General features: G+C 50.0%; 1 protein-coding gene across 2 annotated transcripts in view; it reads right to left on the minus strand.

Moving 5' to 3' along the window:
• Positions 1-4,811: 4,811 nt before the first annotated feature.
• CFDP1 (craniofacial development protein 1) overlaps positions 4,812-16,583 on the minus strand; it is a 95,318-nt gene continuing 83,546 nt past the window's right edge. Inside the window, exons 6-8 of one of the 2 annotated variants that reach the window (XM_067530146.1) lie at positions 11,011-11,169; positions 10,474-10,632; positions 5,613-5,716 (exon numbers count right to left, since the gene is read on the minus strand). In XM_067530146.1, the coding sequence (XP_067386247.1) occupies positions 10,476-10,632; positions 11,011-11,169 (316 nt within the window). In that variant the 3' untranslated portion in view covers positions 5,613-5,716; positions 10,474-10,475. Of the gene's footprint in view, positions 5,717-10,473; positions 10,633-11,010; positions 11,170-16,583 lie in introns of both variants that reach the window. The other variant, XM_067530147.1, reaches the window with a different exon arrangement.

Here is a 16,583-nt window from a genome sequence, read left to right on the forward strand (position 1 = left end):
GCTTTTCCTCCATCTACTCCCCAAGGCAGGACCCTGGCAGCCCTTGGATGTGCAGCAGCTGAGGGTAACTGTGACACATTCCCAGGGCCCTGCACATGGTGGAGCTCCCGCATGGTGCAGTCTGGCTTGATGGACAGGTGCAGAAGCCACCAGCGACAAATCATGCCAAGCGAGAGCCTCAGGAGAGCTGGTGCTGAAGACCAAGGTGTTCAGAGCAAAAAGCACCTGCGATAGCGAAGATGCAAATGGGCGAGTGCTCTCTTGCTGGCTGCCAGAGAAGCTGTCAGTGCCTGAGACACAGAATCTGTGACAACCTTAGGATCCAACAATGGCAGATCACAAATGTGCTCAAAATCTGCCGGGAACTAGACCCTGCAAGACGAGACAGCTGAAATGAGCAGGTTCTCGTCTCAAGCTGTGACATAAATCTTAACGCAGAGCTCTGGGCTCAGCTGTTCAGGGCTGCAAGGCAAGGCTCAGGGCTGTTTTAGACTCTCCATCCCTCCCAGTGAGGGCTAGTGGGGCAAGCACAGGCTGGGAGGAGCCCGGGATTCTCTTGTTCTAACCTGAGCTCTGGCACTGACTTGGTGTGTGGCCGTGGACAAATCACTTAATTACTTTGTGCCTCAATTTCCTCAAACTGGCCTAATACTGCTCAGCGATCTGCCTCGCGGAGGAGAGGAGAGGGTTGGGGTTGTTAGCCAGCAAACACTCCCCAGTGCTTTGAAAGCAGCCAGTGTTAAAGAAGCGCTACCCAACTGTCAGAGGGATGCATCAGGGCCAAACTGCCAGAGACTCAATTTACCATACGACCGACTTGGGCACCTGCAAGCGCCAACGCTCACTGCCAATGCTGGCCAAAGCCAGGCACCTCCCTTGCTACTGGCAGCATCCCAGCTCCTGTGGCAGGGCCCATCAGCCAGAAAGGGCCGCTCTTCTTTAGTGCAAATAGCAGATACCAGCTGGGCTAGAAGACAGTCTCTGTCTATGTCTCAGTAACGAATGATTCTCCTCTTGGCAGGTGAAAACATACGTCCACACATGCACACCCAGAGACATGGAATATGGCAGAATGCACACCACTGCCAGGGACATGATTTCACACACACACAATGTCCATCTGATAAATTGCAGCATCATCAGATAAATTAATTGGTCAGGTCTCTAGGTTCCTCGGATGCCCTCTGCTCGCTAATTCCCCGTGCAAGGTTTCTGGGTGTGTCTACACTAGAACTACTACACCGGCCGCATTAACACTTCCTACAGCAAAGGAGGGGGGTCTTCCACTGCAGTGGTCCATCCACTGCTCCGAGAGGCGGGGGCTATGTCGGCGGATGGCATTCTTCTGTCAATCGAGAGCTGTCTCTGCTGGGGCTTAGGCCAGCTTAACAATGTTGTCACGCTGTCTGAACGAGGGGGGCCCTTGGGGTGTATTCAGAAGCTCCAATTTCTCCCTTCTATACCAGTCTTGCATTGGGGGTGTCGCGCTGGTTAGACTGGGGGGCCTTTACTGTATTGTGCAACATTAATATGTCAATTATAACAATTCATATAAGATATGCCATATCAGGTACTGTTAGAAAGGATGTAATGTGCTGAGTAAGATGGTGATGCTTAGGTTCATGTGTTATATGTGTAATGGAAGTTATGGATGTATTTGATATTTCTGTATGTCGAATTGTGCTGCCTGGGCAACACCCCAGATAGGATGGCGGCAGGACAATAGCCTGCTTAATGGCCCATCAAGACACTCACGGATGCAAGGGGCCCAGGAAGAAACTAAAAGCATACCTGAAGAGTTACCAGGATTGGCCCATGTGACCCTGGACTCCATTTTAGTTCTTGTAACACTCCACAAGACAGCATGGCCAGGGCCAGAGGGTATATAAGGCCAAGCCACAGAAACCATTTTGTCTCTGTTCCTGTTCAGCTACAGCCACATACCTGCCTCTGGATCAATTCACTTGCAACTGAACTGAAGGACTTAGACCCATCCAAATACTGGATGTGCACCAGAGGAACTGTACAAGCCTGCAACGCCACAATTCTTCTAGAAACCTGATGTCTATATGGACTTTCAATCATTTGTATATATCTGATTGCTCTAATCCTTTAACATTTCTCTTATGATATATTTCTTTCTTTTTACAATAAACATTTAGTTTTAATTACTAAAGGATTGGCTGGCAGCGTGGTATTTTGGGTAAGATCCAAACTTATATTGATCTGGTGCTGTGGCTGACCCTTTGGGGTCAGAGGGAACCTTTGTAGTAAAGAGCATAGAGTTTAAATAACTGGTTTCTTTATTGGATCTAGTGGCTGATTGGGAGCCAGAGGCTGAAATGCAGTAAACGGGGCTGTGTGTATTTGTATACTGGCTTCTGTGGGGATTCAGAACTGCAGTTTGTGGCTGGTTGGGAAGCCTGACTTCAGTGTCACACACCAGCGCTGGGAGAATCTGCTCTCCTTTTACAGCCTGCCCTGACCTTGGCATTTTCAGGTGGCTACCCTGGGCATGGGATGGGTCACAAACGTCTCTCAGGGGTGTACATTTTTCACACCCCTGAGTGACGCAGCTAGATCAATGTACATTTTAGGTATAAATTAGCCTGTAGCCAATTGTCCCAAACCTCAAAGCAGCTTCAAACTGCCACTTTTGAAATGAAACAGCCTGCCACAAACATTTCCTCCTCCTCTTTCCCCCAGGATTCCCCCCCCTCAAAGACTGGCTGCAGGACAGCTGAGATTCACTCTGGGGCCACTGATGGCTCTTCCCAAACGTCATGGCTTTGAAGTTTCTGAATTCTCCTCCCCGCAGGGCTAGAACCAGGAGTTCTCCAGGCCTGGAAAATGGTGGGGGGGCACTCCAGGTTTAGCAGAAGGGCCAAGTACTAACTTCTGGCCTCATAAGGGCCAGAGATAGGCTTTAAAGTCATGGGATTTTCAGGTGTGGGGGGGTTTGTTTAGAAGATTTTATGGTTCCCTTTGTGGTCTGTGCCTTTGAACGCATAGTCATAAAAGCATCCGGCTTTACAGGTGGCAGGACACAGAAAATAACCCCAAGAACAAGTCTGACAACTCTGCAAAGCATTGCCCTCCATTTAATTTTTCTGTTTCATGTGGTGGGTGGGGTATCGAGGGCAGAGCAATGTGATGTGGTACCGAGGTGTTACTGGTTCTCATTTGGGATGACTTGCTTAACCCACTTTGCCACAGAGGACTCCTGCTAGCATTTCCAAGCCCTTCCCATGGACCCCTGCTCACCACATACCGAGCCAACCTGCATTCCCACACTCAGCATTGGCCTAGCTTGGTTCCCACTGACACCTGTGGGAGGAGAGTTAGGCCCACACTGAGTGCTTTTGGAAACCCCTTCCTCTGTATGCATGGCCTCTGCCAGGACCCTGTGACTCAATGCCTTTGTTACACTCTTTTGATGGCTCCGCTCCCTGACACCTTCCAAGAGCTACTGGTTTTACATCCCACTTCAGAGCAGGGACAGATTGATCTCAGCGCTGATCAGGTCTCCAAATGAATGAATGCTTTCTATCTCTGGAAAGGAGCTAAGATTCTCCACCCCTTTCCAACAGTAAAAAGCTTTCGTTTCCAGCCCTGGCAGACCAGGACATTGGCCTCTCACAGTACCTAGTCCTTAAAACTGGATGTGCTGTGGTTTAGAGATCATTCGTAGATGTATCTAAACTTTATTCCTTCCCTGGTTCTTCCTCCCTCGACACCTGTGCAGTGAAACTTTTCGCACCAAGAAGCCTGAGTTATAGCAGGAGGGGTGTGAAAACAGCACCCCAAACTCTCCAGCCCATTTACAGAAAAATTATATGGCGTAAGCAACATCCATGATGGTGGACGACGCTACAGAGAGTCTTTATGCACACGTATGCGGGTGGCTGCATTACCGAGGGACAGAAAGCCATGAGTGAACTATGCAAGCCATTTAAACGACTCCCAATCAAATGATTACGTCATACCACAGCACAGTCTGTATATGACTTGTGCGCAACAGGAAAGGTAGCCTAGAAATCCAGCTATGGCACTTATCCGGGCCCCCTTACCACAGAAGCAGAGCACCTCATACTCTTTAACGTCTTTAGCCTCACCCCGCCTCCCGTGAGGCAGGGCAGTGCGGTTATCGCTATTTTTCAGATGGGAAACCAAGGCACAGAGCGACTAAGGGTATGTCTACACAGGGCGCTGTCATAGGTTTAAGCCCAAGCCCTCCCTTCCATTCACACACAAATCTGTCCGACTTGGGTCGGAAGCAGCAGGATCAGGGTCCTAGGACAGTGCTAGGTCCTAGTGGCTAGTGCTACATCCTGCTGAGACTCAGGTCCAAGCCCCACCATTTTGCAGTGTGGATGCAACTCAAGCTACAGACCTGAGTGAGAAGGTCCGTGTGGTGCAGCGTGAACATGCTAACACAACCGAGAGACCCAGGTCCAGCAACTGTAAACCCAGGTTTAGAACGCAGGCTTGGAAACACCGAATCTGTTTACAATGCAGTGGAGACATACCCCCTCAGTGACCTGCTCCAGGGGACACAGGAATGTACTCACCCCAGATCTGCTGGTCTTTGGGCTGAGGCACTGCAGCGGGAACCAGCAGAATCGGGTTCAGTTTCCGGCTCTGCCACAGACTCCTTGCTGCAAATCACTTCATCATCTCCCCACTGGTGCAATGGGGTCTGCCTCGCTTGCTCGGGGCAGGGACTGCCTCATGAAGCATCTGCCCAGCACAGGGGGACTCCATGTGCTCCTGTGACACACATGATCAAACACATGCCAAGCACACAAAAGCGCAGGGATTCAGTCCTTTATTAGTATGACTGGCTGGACGCCAGCCCACCGCTGCCTGCCACTGCTCTCACCTTCGGGGGGAGATCGAACAGAAACCAGACAGAGGGAGGTTTTCTAGTTTAAAAAAAATAAAAATAAAATCACAACCAACCAGCCCGTTCAGAGTCTTGTGGGTGAAGGCCCAGCATGGAGGGGCCAGGAGCGAGCCACAGCTGCTTCTGCTGGAAGAGTGGAGTGAAGGGCTCCAACCTGCGTTTCCACAGCCCTGAATTATGCATCGAGCACTCTGGTGAAGAAGCTTCAACAGCCAACCAGCAGGAGTCCGGTGTGTGCTCAGCGTGTGGTGTGAGCCTCGATCCCCTCTCCGCTTTCACAGGCTGCCGGGCACTGGTGCTGAGACACGACCCCTCCACTCCCCCACGGGTGGCGCAAGGTCTTGCCTTTAGGCAGGCCATGCCAGCTCTGCAGTATGAAGTCAGTCTGAGCCCTCCCCACTGCCAGCAGCATAAAGAGCCGGGAGAGGGGCTCTGCCAAGGGCCCATGTGGGGACTGGCACTCAGAGGGTGCCCATCGGGATCACACCAGCTGCTGTGCTCAAAATATGCTACTGTCATCTGCTAGGCCACTGAAACCCTGAAGTGCCCCCCGCCCGCTGCCAAACACCCTCCCTGCAATTACAGTAAAAGGAAAAACCCCGCGGGACAGACAGACTGAGTCTTGGAGAGAAAAACCGTTTCTGCGTCTCGTTTTCAATCGCTGCCCGCCGGCCGGTTCTTGGACACCCCAGGAGCAGCAGGGCACCCTCATGCCAGCCTCACGGCTTCATCTTGCTGAGTCTGATGCTGCGCTCAATTTCAAACTGCCTGTGATCCACGCGCTCCAGAAAGGCTTTCCTGTCGATGTACCTGCAGGGAGAGGGAGCCCGAGAGAAGCAGGGTCAGTACAGAGCCTGCTGCCTGGAATGCGGCCTTGACTGAAAGGTACTGGGGGTATCCCAGAGCAACTCCCACATGGCCCCAAGTGGCAAAAGCTAGTGGCTGGGGATGAGAGGGGCTAGGAGACAACAGCAGAGACCAGACAGGCTCAGCACCACTTTGGGGGAAAGAAACAAAATCAATCATTTCATGGACTCAAAGTGGCTCTTTCCAAATCTGCTGCCAGAGACCCAGCCTGGCTGCTGCTCTGCCCACATAGTGTACACTGCCCGACCCCAGACCTCCTGGACCCCAGCCTGGAGCCACCCTGTCTTGGGATTGTTATCCCCCGAAGAGCCTGAGAGTCCTGCAGGGCACAGACAGACAGCATGTGTGTGAAAAGCACCTGGCCAATAGTTAATGAGATGCAGCTGCATTTTAATATACCCTGCCACAAAGTGCACCGCCGCCAGCCTGAAGGCTGTGCTACTAATTAACCTATTGCCGGAGCAACACGGCAATTCCAAGCGGGAGCCGCCATTGACTCATCGCACTTGTTTGCCTTTTGTTCCACCGTGGAACAGATCCCACTCTCAGCACAAGGTCACTGCACTCAGACTGGGAAGCCATGACGTGCGCAAGTCCCAGGGCTGCAGAGGAATGGGTTTCCTTGGGTCCTCTCTCAGCCCTGCGCAGAGCAGCACAATGGGCATCTTGAGTGGCAGTGAAGGCAGGGACTGAATCATTCACTTGCCCCAAGAAAGAGATCTTGGAGTCATTGTGGGTAGTTCTCTGAAAACATCCACTCCATGCAGCAGCAGGCAAAATAGCTAACCGGATGTTGGGAACCATTAGGAAAGGGACAGATAATAAGGCAGAAAATACCATAATGCAACTGTATAAATCCATGGTACACCCACACCTTGAACAGAGCGTGCAGATCTGACACCCCATCTCAAAAAGAATTGGAAAAGGTACAGAGAGGGGCAACAAAATTTATTAGAGGCACAGAACAGCTTCCACACAAGGAGAGATTAAAGACGGGACTTTTCAGCTTGGAAAAGAGGTGACTAAGGGGGGATATGATAGAGGTCTATAAAAGCTTGACTGGTGGGGAGAAAGTGAATAAGGAGATGTAATTTACTCCTTCATATCACACAAGAGCTAGGGGTCACCCAGTGAAATTAATAGGCAGCAGGTTTAAAGCAAACAAAAGGAAGTATTTCTTCACACAACGTGGAGCTCTTTACCAGGGGAAGCTGTGAACAGGGTTCAAAAGAGAACTAGATAAGCCCCTGGAGGATAGGTCCATCAATGGCTATAAGCCAGGATGGGCAGGGACGCAACCCCATGCTCTGGGTATCCCTAGCCACTGTTTGCCAGAAGCTGGGAGTGGGTGATGAGATGGAGCGCTCAAAATTGCCGTGTTCTGTTAATTCCCTCATTGGCCACTGTCGGAAGACAGGACACTGGGTTGATTGGCCCCTTGGTTTGACCCAACAGGACTGTTCTTAGGTTAGTCCAAGCCCTGTTTGTTCTGCCGCAGCCACACGGCTGTTTTGAGGCGTTAGCGTGAGCAGTGCTAGTGTGTCTGCGCTACCGGGGGTGGGAATTGCACCTTCCACAGTTGCCATGTACACGTTCCCGAAGCAAGAACCTAATGCGGGCTCTGTCCTGTGACAGTCACAGTTGCTCTTCAGAGTGGACACGTGCAAAACAAGCAGCTATAGGAACAAACAGCTCCCAGCCTGCCACAGTGCAACTGGTGGGCAAAGACTGCAGAGCAGGAATACAACGGGAAATAGTGCTGGAAGCGTACAATGACACGGAATTACTCATTCTAGGTAAGGGTTGTTTTTTTAAAATAACCTACATTGCCCGATTCATTCTTCACTATAAATAACCTGCAATAATGGATGTGGAATAACCATGATCTATATTGGAGGAAGGTAAATTTGCTGTAAAAGAAGTCTCTGCTAATGAGGACAGCCGATAGTTCCCTTTGGGAGGATTTTATTGGCCCTTCGTGTCCCATGCCAGTCACTTGCAATCACACAGTGTGACAGCCCCAGTTCTGCCTGGGACACAGAAAGGAGGAGAGATCTAGTGCAGATCCCCTGCTGGGGCTGCCCTACATAACGTGGCATAGTTAAGAGCCTGCTCCACATGTTCCAGTTTATAAAATATGGTAGAGCGACAGATTTAGAGCAAAAGGGATGTCTCCTCCCCCCTTCCCCATCTCCTTTTCAAAAGCAGGCCAGGCCCTCAGGATCTGACATGATTTGGGTTGCACACAAACCCAGATTCCATGGCTGATGAAAAATGACCCTGCGGATTGAAAATTTATGACATGAGGGGAGGAGAGAGACACGGGCAGGTTAGACATAGCCACAGGGCACCACTTGTCCTTTCAGCTTCAGATTACAACAGGCCACGCTGTGGATGGCAGAATGAGATGTGTTACGAAAGGAAGGAAATTGCAATTCCATTGCTCAGCCAGAACAAGAGGGCTGATAGGGCAACTTTGAACTGCTTGAGAAAGCAAGTGAAGGCCTAAGGAACTGCCCTGAGATGTGAACAGTGACTTTTGCAAGGTCATTTTTTTTTAAAAGGAAGAATTTCTTTCCCCCAGCTGTAAGACTTATGATTACTATTTCTACAGCATCTCAGATGAGCACGGTGCTTGTCAGACAATCTAGGCTTTGGCTTGTCATGGGTGAGTGGCTGCTGCACAGTGAGATCTGCAGTGCCTGATGTGGCAAGTGGCCAGCCGAAGCATGGCTCATCAGCGCCAGGCAGGCACCAGGTAAAGGCAACGTTCCCCGGCCTAACAGTCCTGATTTGGATTTTTATAATGGGATGTGTAAATTATTACCCACTGAACTGTGGACAAAGGCCACTCAACAAATATTTGCAGGGCAGGAGAGGATATTAAAAGAAAGAGTGGCTCATGAAAAATGGCCGGGTCGCAAAATGACAGCCGTGTTTGTGTGCTATGGTTGTGCCAGGCTCACTCACTGATCTGTAAATGGTGCATCATTTACTAGTAGCTTTAGATCACTTATATGGCTGGACTCTCTGCCTTTCTGCCATGAAGTGGATGTGATTAAATTGCCTGGGAACCCCCTGATGTCATGCATTGGACTAGTATACATTTTTTTAAAGAAAAGTCTTGTGTTTTCATGGCACCACCTCTCTCTTCTGTTTAATGACAAAGCCACCTGCTGATAGCTCAGTGGACCTGAGATCTGATTGGGCAGTTAATAGCCAAGGCTAGTCAAGTTTGCAGATACTCTTAAAAATGCCAGTCTGATTTGTTCATCTTTCCTATGCGCTGATCTCTTCTCCAGTCTTCAAGGACTATTGCGTCAGTGGCACTGGACAGGTTTGCCAGCGATGACTGAAGTCTACAGATATTCAGTATCCCTGTATGAGGGCCAGGACAAGGAATCAGCACTTTCCAAGGAAGCTGGACGTTTTCAGTTTGTAACCTCTGTTCCAATGTAATCAGGACCAAGCAATTAAAGAGACCGAAGATCTTCATGACTCCCTGTAAGATCACGTATCCCCATCCTGCGAAGCTAGTATATTTAATGCAATTATGCTAAAACAGGAGAGGCCCCATTCAGCCCAGATGTAAGCAGATGCAGCATCACTGAAGTAAATGGAGAAGACCTGCACTCACATACACCAAGGATGTATTTCTGTGTAAGAGGAATGTCTGCCTAAGGAGCGGTAGAAGGTTGCAGAGCCTTTCATTTTACGCCAGTGGTTTGAGTACAGCCCAGATCAATAGCAGTCTGAAGTCATTACCACACCTGATGGCTGCTCAGTTGTCCATGTGAAATGAATTCCCAGGTGGGATGTCAGTACAGCCCCTGGCAAACAAGTGTCCACCTCATGGACACCACCGTTATAAGCAACTGGCACCACTGGCAAGCAGCCTCAGAGAGGACAGAGGCTGATGGGCACGGAGATTCAACTCCTTTCTCTCTCTACCCTCTTGAAGGCAAGACCCTGCGAGACCAGGCTAAGGGACATTGGCAGGACTTTGTATGGAGGAAGTTGGCACAGCTCGTCGTCTACCCATTCTGGAGAGCGGAGCCCATCAGAGAGCAGAGGACATCTTGCACAGCCTTGTTTGCAGCCGTCTATCACTCCTAGTGATGCGGACATATGCCACCTGAACTGTAAGCCTGAGAAGTCCAGCTCTGTGCACTAATGGAGATGTATTAGCTCGCTGTGTCGAGATTTGTCAGGTCTCGCACAAACCCCCCTTCCCCATCCAGGTCTAGCACAGTCAGAGCACCTTAACCTAGAGGGCAAGGTCCACAGCTGATGTAAATCAGCGTAGCAACTTTGAGTTGCCCTGGCTCCAAAGATCCAGGGTCAATGGAGTGCCACCCACGCACCGCCACACTGCTTGATTGGCATACACCTGTCTGTGCTGGAGAGGACAACAGGGCAGATCTCATAGGACGAGTGTTATGTTAGGGGCCAGGCAGCAAAGAGAAAAGACAAAGGTAATAAAATATCCATTTGATACAGAAAATCAGATTTATGGAACCCTGCAGGCAAAGCGGAAGAACAGCTTAACATAGGGTAATGTTTTATGAGCAGTCCACTAAGCCGGGTAGATTTTCCTATGGACTAGAGAAGCACTTGTGCTGGGGATGGTGCTTCTGATCTGATTTCCTTTCCCCATGGCGCATGTTATTAACTGTTTTATCCACAGCACCGCTACTTACTTTTACGATGACTCCATTAACTTCAGTGGAGTGATCACTGCTTGACACACACAATCAATACACAATGCTGCCATAAACGGCAATGCACTCTGGCAGCTGTTCTGTATTTGTGTGCATCTGTACTGAAGAGGAGGAAAGACAGACGGCTGTACGGTGCCCCTGGGTGATGTTAAGAGGGAAAAAATGTGCCTATGAATCTGGGATATTTTAGAGCAAGCAGTACAGGGGGCCACCGTCTTTCCTGAGTAGATTCCGGGACGAGCTACTCAAAGGACCAGTGTCAAGTTGCATTTCCCACCCCATCAGGAGCCATTCCAGCCAGAGACCACTTAAAGTGGGCCTGAAAATTCTGCCGAGGTGTTTAGGGGACTGTGGGAGCGCTCAGGACACCCAAGCATACTGCACACTCTATTCCCAGGATACTTAGAGAGAGATCAGGGCACCCAGAACAGACTCTCAACATCCGCCCTGTGCTTTTGGTTTGGTTTTGCATGCTGGGCAGACGCCTGACTATTATTAAATAACGCTCCATCTTACCCTTCCTTCCCTCGGTTGTGGATGGCCAGGTCGTCCCCAATACCCTCCTCCTCCTTGAAGTTCTCCCAGTCCAGTTTGGATTTCTCCAGCGTGCTCATCTTCTGCTTTTTGGAGCCGATCTTTCCCAGGAGGCTGCTCAGGCCGCTTGGCCTCTTCACCCTGACGGAGACAATGAAGCAGCCGCTCATTACTCAGTGGGAGCCGCGGCTCGTCACCAGCTCAAATCAAAACAGAGATGAGAAATGTTGTGTGCAAACCAGCCGGCCCTGACTAAAGAGCACTCTTTCCTTTGCTCAGATCAAGGCCTACGTCAAAGAGACTCCAGCCAAGAAGCCACCTTTCCTTGGGGCCCCTCACACCATGCAGATCTGATGGAGTCACACCTCCAGGCCAGCAGCCGGATGGTTAGCTCTTTAAGGTGAAAAGGTGCTGTTTGCCCGGAAAGCTTGCCACACATTGGACACAGCCAGGCGGGGAGCATGGCTCCGTCCGTATCCTGCTTTAAGGGGCTAGCGCTATCAGCCACTGCTTCAGGAGACCACACCCAACCTTGGGCAGGTGCAGAGCTTAAGGTTCCTCTTCAAATGCATGAGGCTAAATGAAAAAGCAGGGTCTGCTGGCTTGTGAGGAGAAAAGGATGGATGCCCTTTGATGCCTCCCCAGTAGCGGCGCTCACAGAGGTCTGAATCATGTCAGCCACAGCCACCTCTGACAGGCTGCTAAAGCGAGGAGGCTGCTGGCCAGGGAAGTGTAACAAACAGGAAGCATGTACATCACTAGGAAGGAACAGCTAGCCAGTTCCCTCCAGATCCTTGCAAACCAGTGACTTCCTCCTGGGTGCCCCCTTGTGGCCTCATGGCAGTCCTGCAAGTGGCCCCTCGCCTCAGTTTCCTTTTGAGTCCCTAATAACTTCATGGAAGCTTATCTTCTAGTCCATCAAGGTAGTTTATTACCAACACATAGCGCGGATAGTCCCAAAGCATAATCCATAGCACCCCAGTGTAAGCCGACCTTGTCCTCACCAGACCTCAGGGTCTTCCGTCACATGTAGGCTCCTTATGCATCCTCCTCCATCCCTCTGTCAGGAGAGCCACCCCAGCCCTTCCTTCTGGGGTGCAACCCCATCCTTCCCTGCGGGAACTCCCACAGCCTCTCTGTTGTGAAATCATCTTTACCAGGGAAGCATCCCTCCCGCCCCATGGCCCGCTCATGGTTATGCTGGTCCAGCTCTCCAGCAAGGAGACATCAGCAGCTGAGCACCTCTGCCACTCTCCTTTCCTTCAGCCCCCTCTGGGCCTCTCCACCTTAGAGCCAGCCAGCATATCCCTCTGCTGCTGCTGTTCTGGCCCTAGCTTTCTGGCTTAAGGATGCTGTGACCTGTCCGTGCCTAGGGTAGAATCATAGAATCATAGAATATTAGAATTGGAAGGGACCTCAGGAGGTCATCTAGTCCATCCCCCTGCTCAAAGCAGGACTAACCTCAGCTATATCATCCCAACCAGGGCTTTGTCAAGCCTCAGCTTAAAAACCTCTAAGGATGGAGATTCCACCACCTCCCTAGGTAACCCATTCCAGTGCTTCACCACCCTCCTAGTAAAAAACTTTTTCCTAATGTCCAACCTAGACCTCCCGCTCTGCAACTTGAGACCGTTGCTCCTTGTTCTGTCATCTGCCACCACCGAGAACAGCCTAGCCCCATCCTCCCTGGAAGCCCCTTTCAGGTAGTTAAAGGCCACTATCAAATCCCCCCTCACTCTTCTCTTTTGCAGACTAAACAAGCCCAGTTCCCTCAGCCTCTCCTCATAAGTCCACCTAAAAACGCCAAGGTCAGGGCAGGCAGCAAAAGGAGAACAGATTCTTCCAGAACTGGTGGGTAACACTGAAGTTAGATTTCCCCAACCAGCCACAAACAGTGCTTCTGATTCCCCATGCTGGTTATCAAGAAGCTACAACAAAATATTCACAGCCCCCTTTACTGTATTTCAGTGTCTGGCTCCCAATCAGCCACTAGGCCCAGTAAAGAGATCAGTTATTTTAAACTCTCTGCTCTTTACCAAAAAGGTTCTCCTGACCCCAAAGGGTCAACCACAGTACCAGATCAATATAAGTTTGGATCGTACCCAAAATAAAGCCACTAACAGCCAATCTGTTAGTAACTAAAACTAAAGATTTAGGAAACCAACCATGTGAGAAATGTTAAATGATTAAAGCAATCACATACATACAGATGATTTGAAAGTTCATATAGATCAGATTTTCATTAGAACTGTGGAGTTTGCAGGCTTGTATAGTCCCTCTGGTTACAGCCAGTACCTGGATGGGTCTCAGTCTTTTGTTTCACCACTTCAGTTGTAAATGAGTAGTTGATCTAGAGGTAGGTGAAGACTGAAGACTAACGACTGAAGACTGAAGAGAAGGCTTGTGACTGAAGACAAAATGGATGTGTTGCAGCTGCCTTTTATGTCCCTTGGCTTTTGCCATGCTGCTTGTGGAAATTTACAGAAATAAGATGGATTCCAGGGTCCCATGAGTAAGTCCTGGTGACTCATAAGGGGCAGTCCCTGGGTTCTCTCCCCGGGCCCATTGTATCTGTGAGTTTCCTTAATGGGCCATTAAGCAGCTTATTGCTGCTGCCATCCTGTCTGGGGAGTCACCCAGAAACACAGCACAAGTTGAACTACAGATACATCAAACATATCCATAACTTCCAATACAAATGTGACACATGCACATAAACAATATCCTCATCCTTAGCAAACTATAACCCTTCTAACGGTACCTGACATGGCCTATCCATATGGATTATTGTAATTTTGAAATATTGATGATAAATAGTATAAAAAATGGTCCCCCTAATCCAGCCAGTGTCACAGATGTCAGCCAGCAAACCCCTCTTGCTGCTTCCCTGCCTTCAGTCTTCTTCCAGGAGCCACCTTCTCTCTCTGGCCCAGCTGGGGGCACCTTGACTGGAAAAGGAGAGTTTGCCTCAGACTGGATCTCCGGGATCTCAGAGGGTCTGATGGACATAAGCAAGCCACAGTGTGTAGGGTTATGAGCAGAGGAAGCCTTCCTATGTGCACGAGATCTGTTCCTGATGCGAGATGCTTAGTCCATCATGAAAAGTTCCACAGTGGTAGCCATGTTAGTCTATTCACAGCAAAAACAACGAGAGTCCTGTAGCACCTTAAAGACTAACACATTTCTGCGGGCATAAGCTTTTGTAAGCTGCAAACCACTTCGTCAGATCATGCTGCACTTGTCTCGTGCCATCCGTCGGAGGCACTCAAAGCACCCATCCAAACAAGGGTAAGGCGGCTCTGCCTGTTTGTCTTAGAAAATTCTGCAAAGTTTCCTGGTCGAATCAATTGTGGTAAATTCTGAGCCAACCCCAAGTTTGAGTTACCCAGGATCATTTGTGAAACGATCTCTATTTGTGTGCTCTCTTTCTCTCTCCCAAGCTTTCTGGTGCTCCCTTCTCCCCTGTACATTACAGGAGACGGTGCAGCAAGTGTTCTTCAGGGTCGAGCAAGGCCCAGCCCCTTGCTGGCGGCCAGCAGTTATTACAGCAAAGAGCGGTAAGAAAAAATCATGACATCACAAATCTGTGACTTTTGGGATAAACACTAACCTTAGTGCCCAACATTATCTCCGTTTTACAGTGCAAACCGAGGCACCAAGCAGGGAACAATGTGCCTGATTCCCATTTCCTTGCTCTGCATCACTAGACCTCATTCTCTCCCTTGACAGTTTAAAGAGCCAGGTTTCCTCTGCCAGCACATCGTAACTCCTCTGGCTTTGAGCTGTCAGTCTCGTAGCATGGGGCACTAGCGTGAAATGGAGCAGGGAGCACGCCCACCTGTTCAATGCCAAAGGGAGCTGAAATTCCACCCAAATGGTCCCGCACAGTCTCCTGTCTGGGCTGGGAAATGCACCCAGGTCATCAGGCTCAGGGGCTGAAGCAGTCAATCCTTGGAGCCAGAGAATGGCAATGCATTTTCACGTTAACCCAGTCTGCGAGCATCAGCGGAACCGCCCCCTGTCCCGTTCCTCCCCGTATTTACAGGCATTCTCGAGAATGTCATTTCTGCACAGCCCATGCAGTTGAGAGGAAATATCTGCATTCCAGAGGGACAGGAGTGGAGTGGAGGGGGTGCAGGTGCATGCAATAGATTGCTCAGATCTGCACTGAACGCCCAAAACCAAGCTTACGCTTCACGTGTGTTGCTGGTTCTTGGGAAAGGATCCAAATCCATCCCTATCAGGTCATTAACATGGTTTATGCTTCCCTAATTTGCAAGCTCCCGAAGAAAAATAACTCAACAGTTTATGAGAGACTAAATCAAGGAAGATGACACCTTTACAGGCATCAGCCAAAAGACTCTCAAGATGAGCAGCTCAGCACGGTAACTGCAGCAAGGGCAGCCACTCCCTGACACTGATTGGTTCGTCTGTTGGGGGGCAATGAATGAGTTTACTTGACAGCAACAGTGCATGAAGGGCAGGCTCGTCTGTCCGGCCGGTGCAGGTGTGCTTTAGAGACCCCCTCTGTTCAGACTGCTCTAGGACCTGGGCCATCAGCTGCCCCCACAGGGCTCTCCCTGCCCATTGCTAGGGTCACTCATTGGTAGCAGACACTGTTCTCTGTGGATGGACACTGCTCGGGCCTAGATTGTTTTGTTCTCTCTCCTTCCGGCCCCAAGTCTCCTCAATGACCCGCACCTTGCTGAAGGCCTTCTTTTGCCCTTCCCTCTCTTTACACAGACCCCATATTCCTACAGTTCTTCTCCCAGTTGCACTTGACCGGTCAACCAGATGTCACAGTGGAGCATTGCAAGGCTAACCCTGGCTTCTGGAGTGAAGCGGGGTCAATCCTGGGGGAGAAGCACACAGCGAAAACCCTTCTCACCACGGAGCTTGCCAGTCGCCATGTATGTGCCAACAGGGCTGGGCTGAGTGCACCGTGAAGTGACGGAAGGAACCCAGGGCGGGCAGTCACGGCCTTACCAGAAATACATCCCACCTTAAAAGCTATTCAAACACCATCCCAGATTGTACTACATAACATGCACCCTTCTACTTCTAATAACCAACACTTGCCCTTATCACCGGAGACTGACAGCCTAAGGTACACAAGCTCCCTTTGGCTTATCTCAGTCGGTACTTTTGCAGTTTTCAAAGGTCTGCAGCCATCTGTACAGATGAAAGAGAACTATACTGAAGGAGTTTTCAAAGGAGGATTTGTCTGATTGGGTTCTCAGCAGGCATATCTGGGGTTGCATCTGGATGTTTTGGCTTAAATTATCATCAGTGACAGAGCTGACGTAAAACTGAGTCGATGCAGCGAGGTGAACGGCGCAACCATTATTGCAGGCTGCCTGCAGACTCAGGAAGACAGCGCTGCACCAGTTCACATCCAGTCCAGTTTTAAGGGTTTCTTGACAACCATGAGGGCTTACAAGCACTATCATTAAACAGAAGCACAATTCCACAGCAAACTGCATGTCTGCTGCATTCTGGAATTCACTGGGCCCTGCCTAACATGATAGATGGCTCCATTCTGAGCCCAGCCTAAA

This window comes from Emydura macquarii, unplaced genomic scaffold, assembly GCF_026122565.2.
Source record: "Emydura macquarii macquarii isolate MOO-44397 ecotype Brisbane River unplaced genomic scaffold, CSIRO-AGI_Emac_v2 contig_3042, whole genome shotgun sequence".
Taxonomy (NCBI): domain Eukaryota; kingdom Metazoa; phylum Chordata; order Testudines; family Chelidae; genus Emydura; species Emydura macquarii.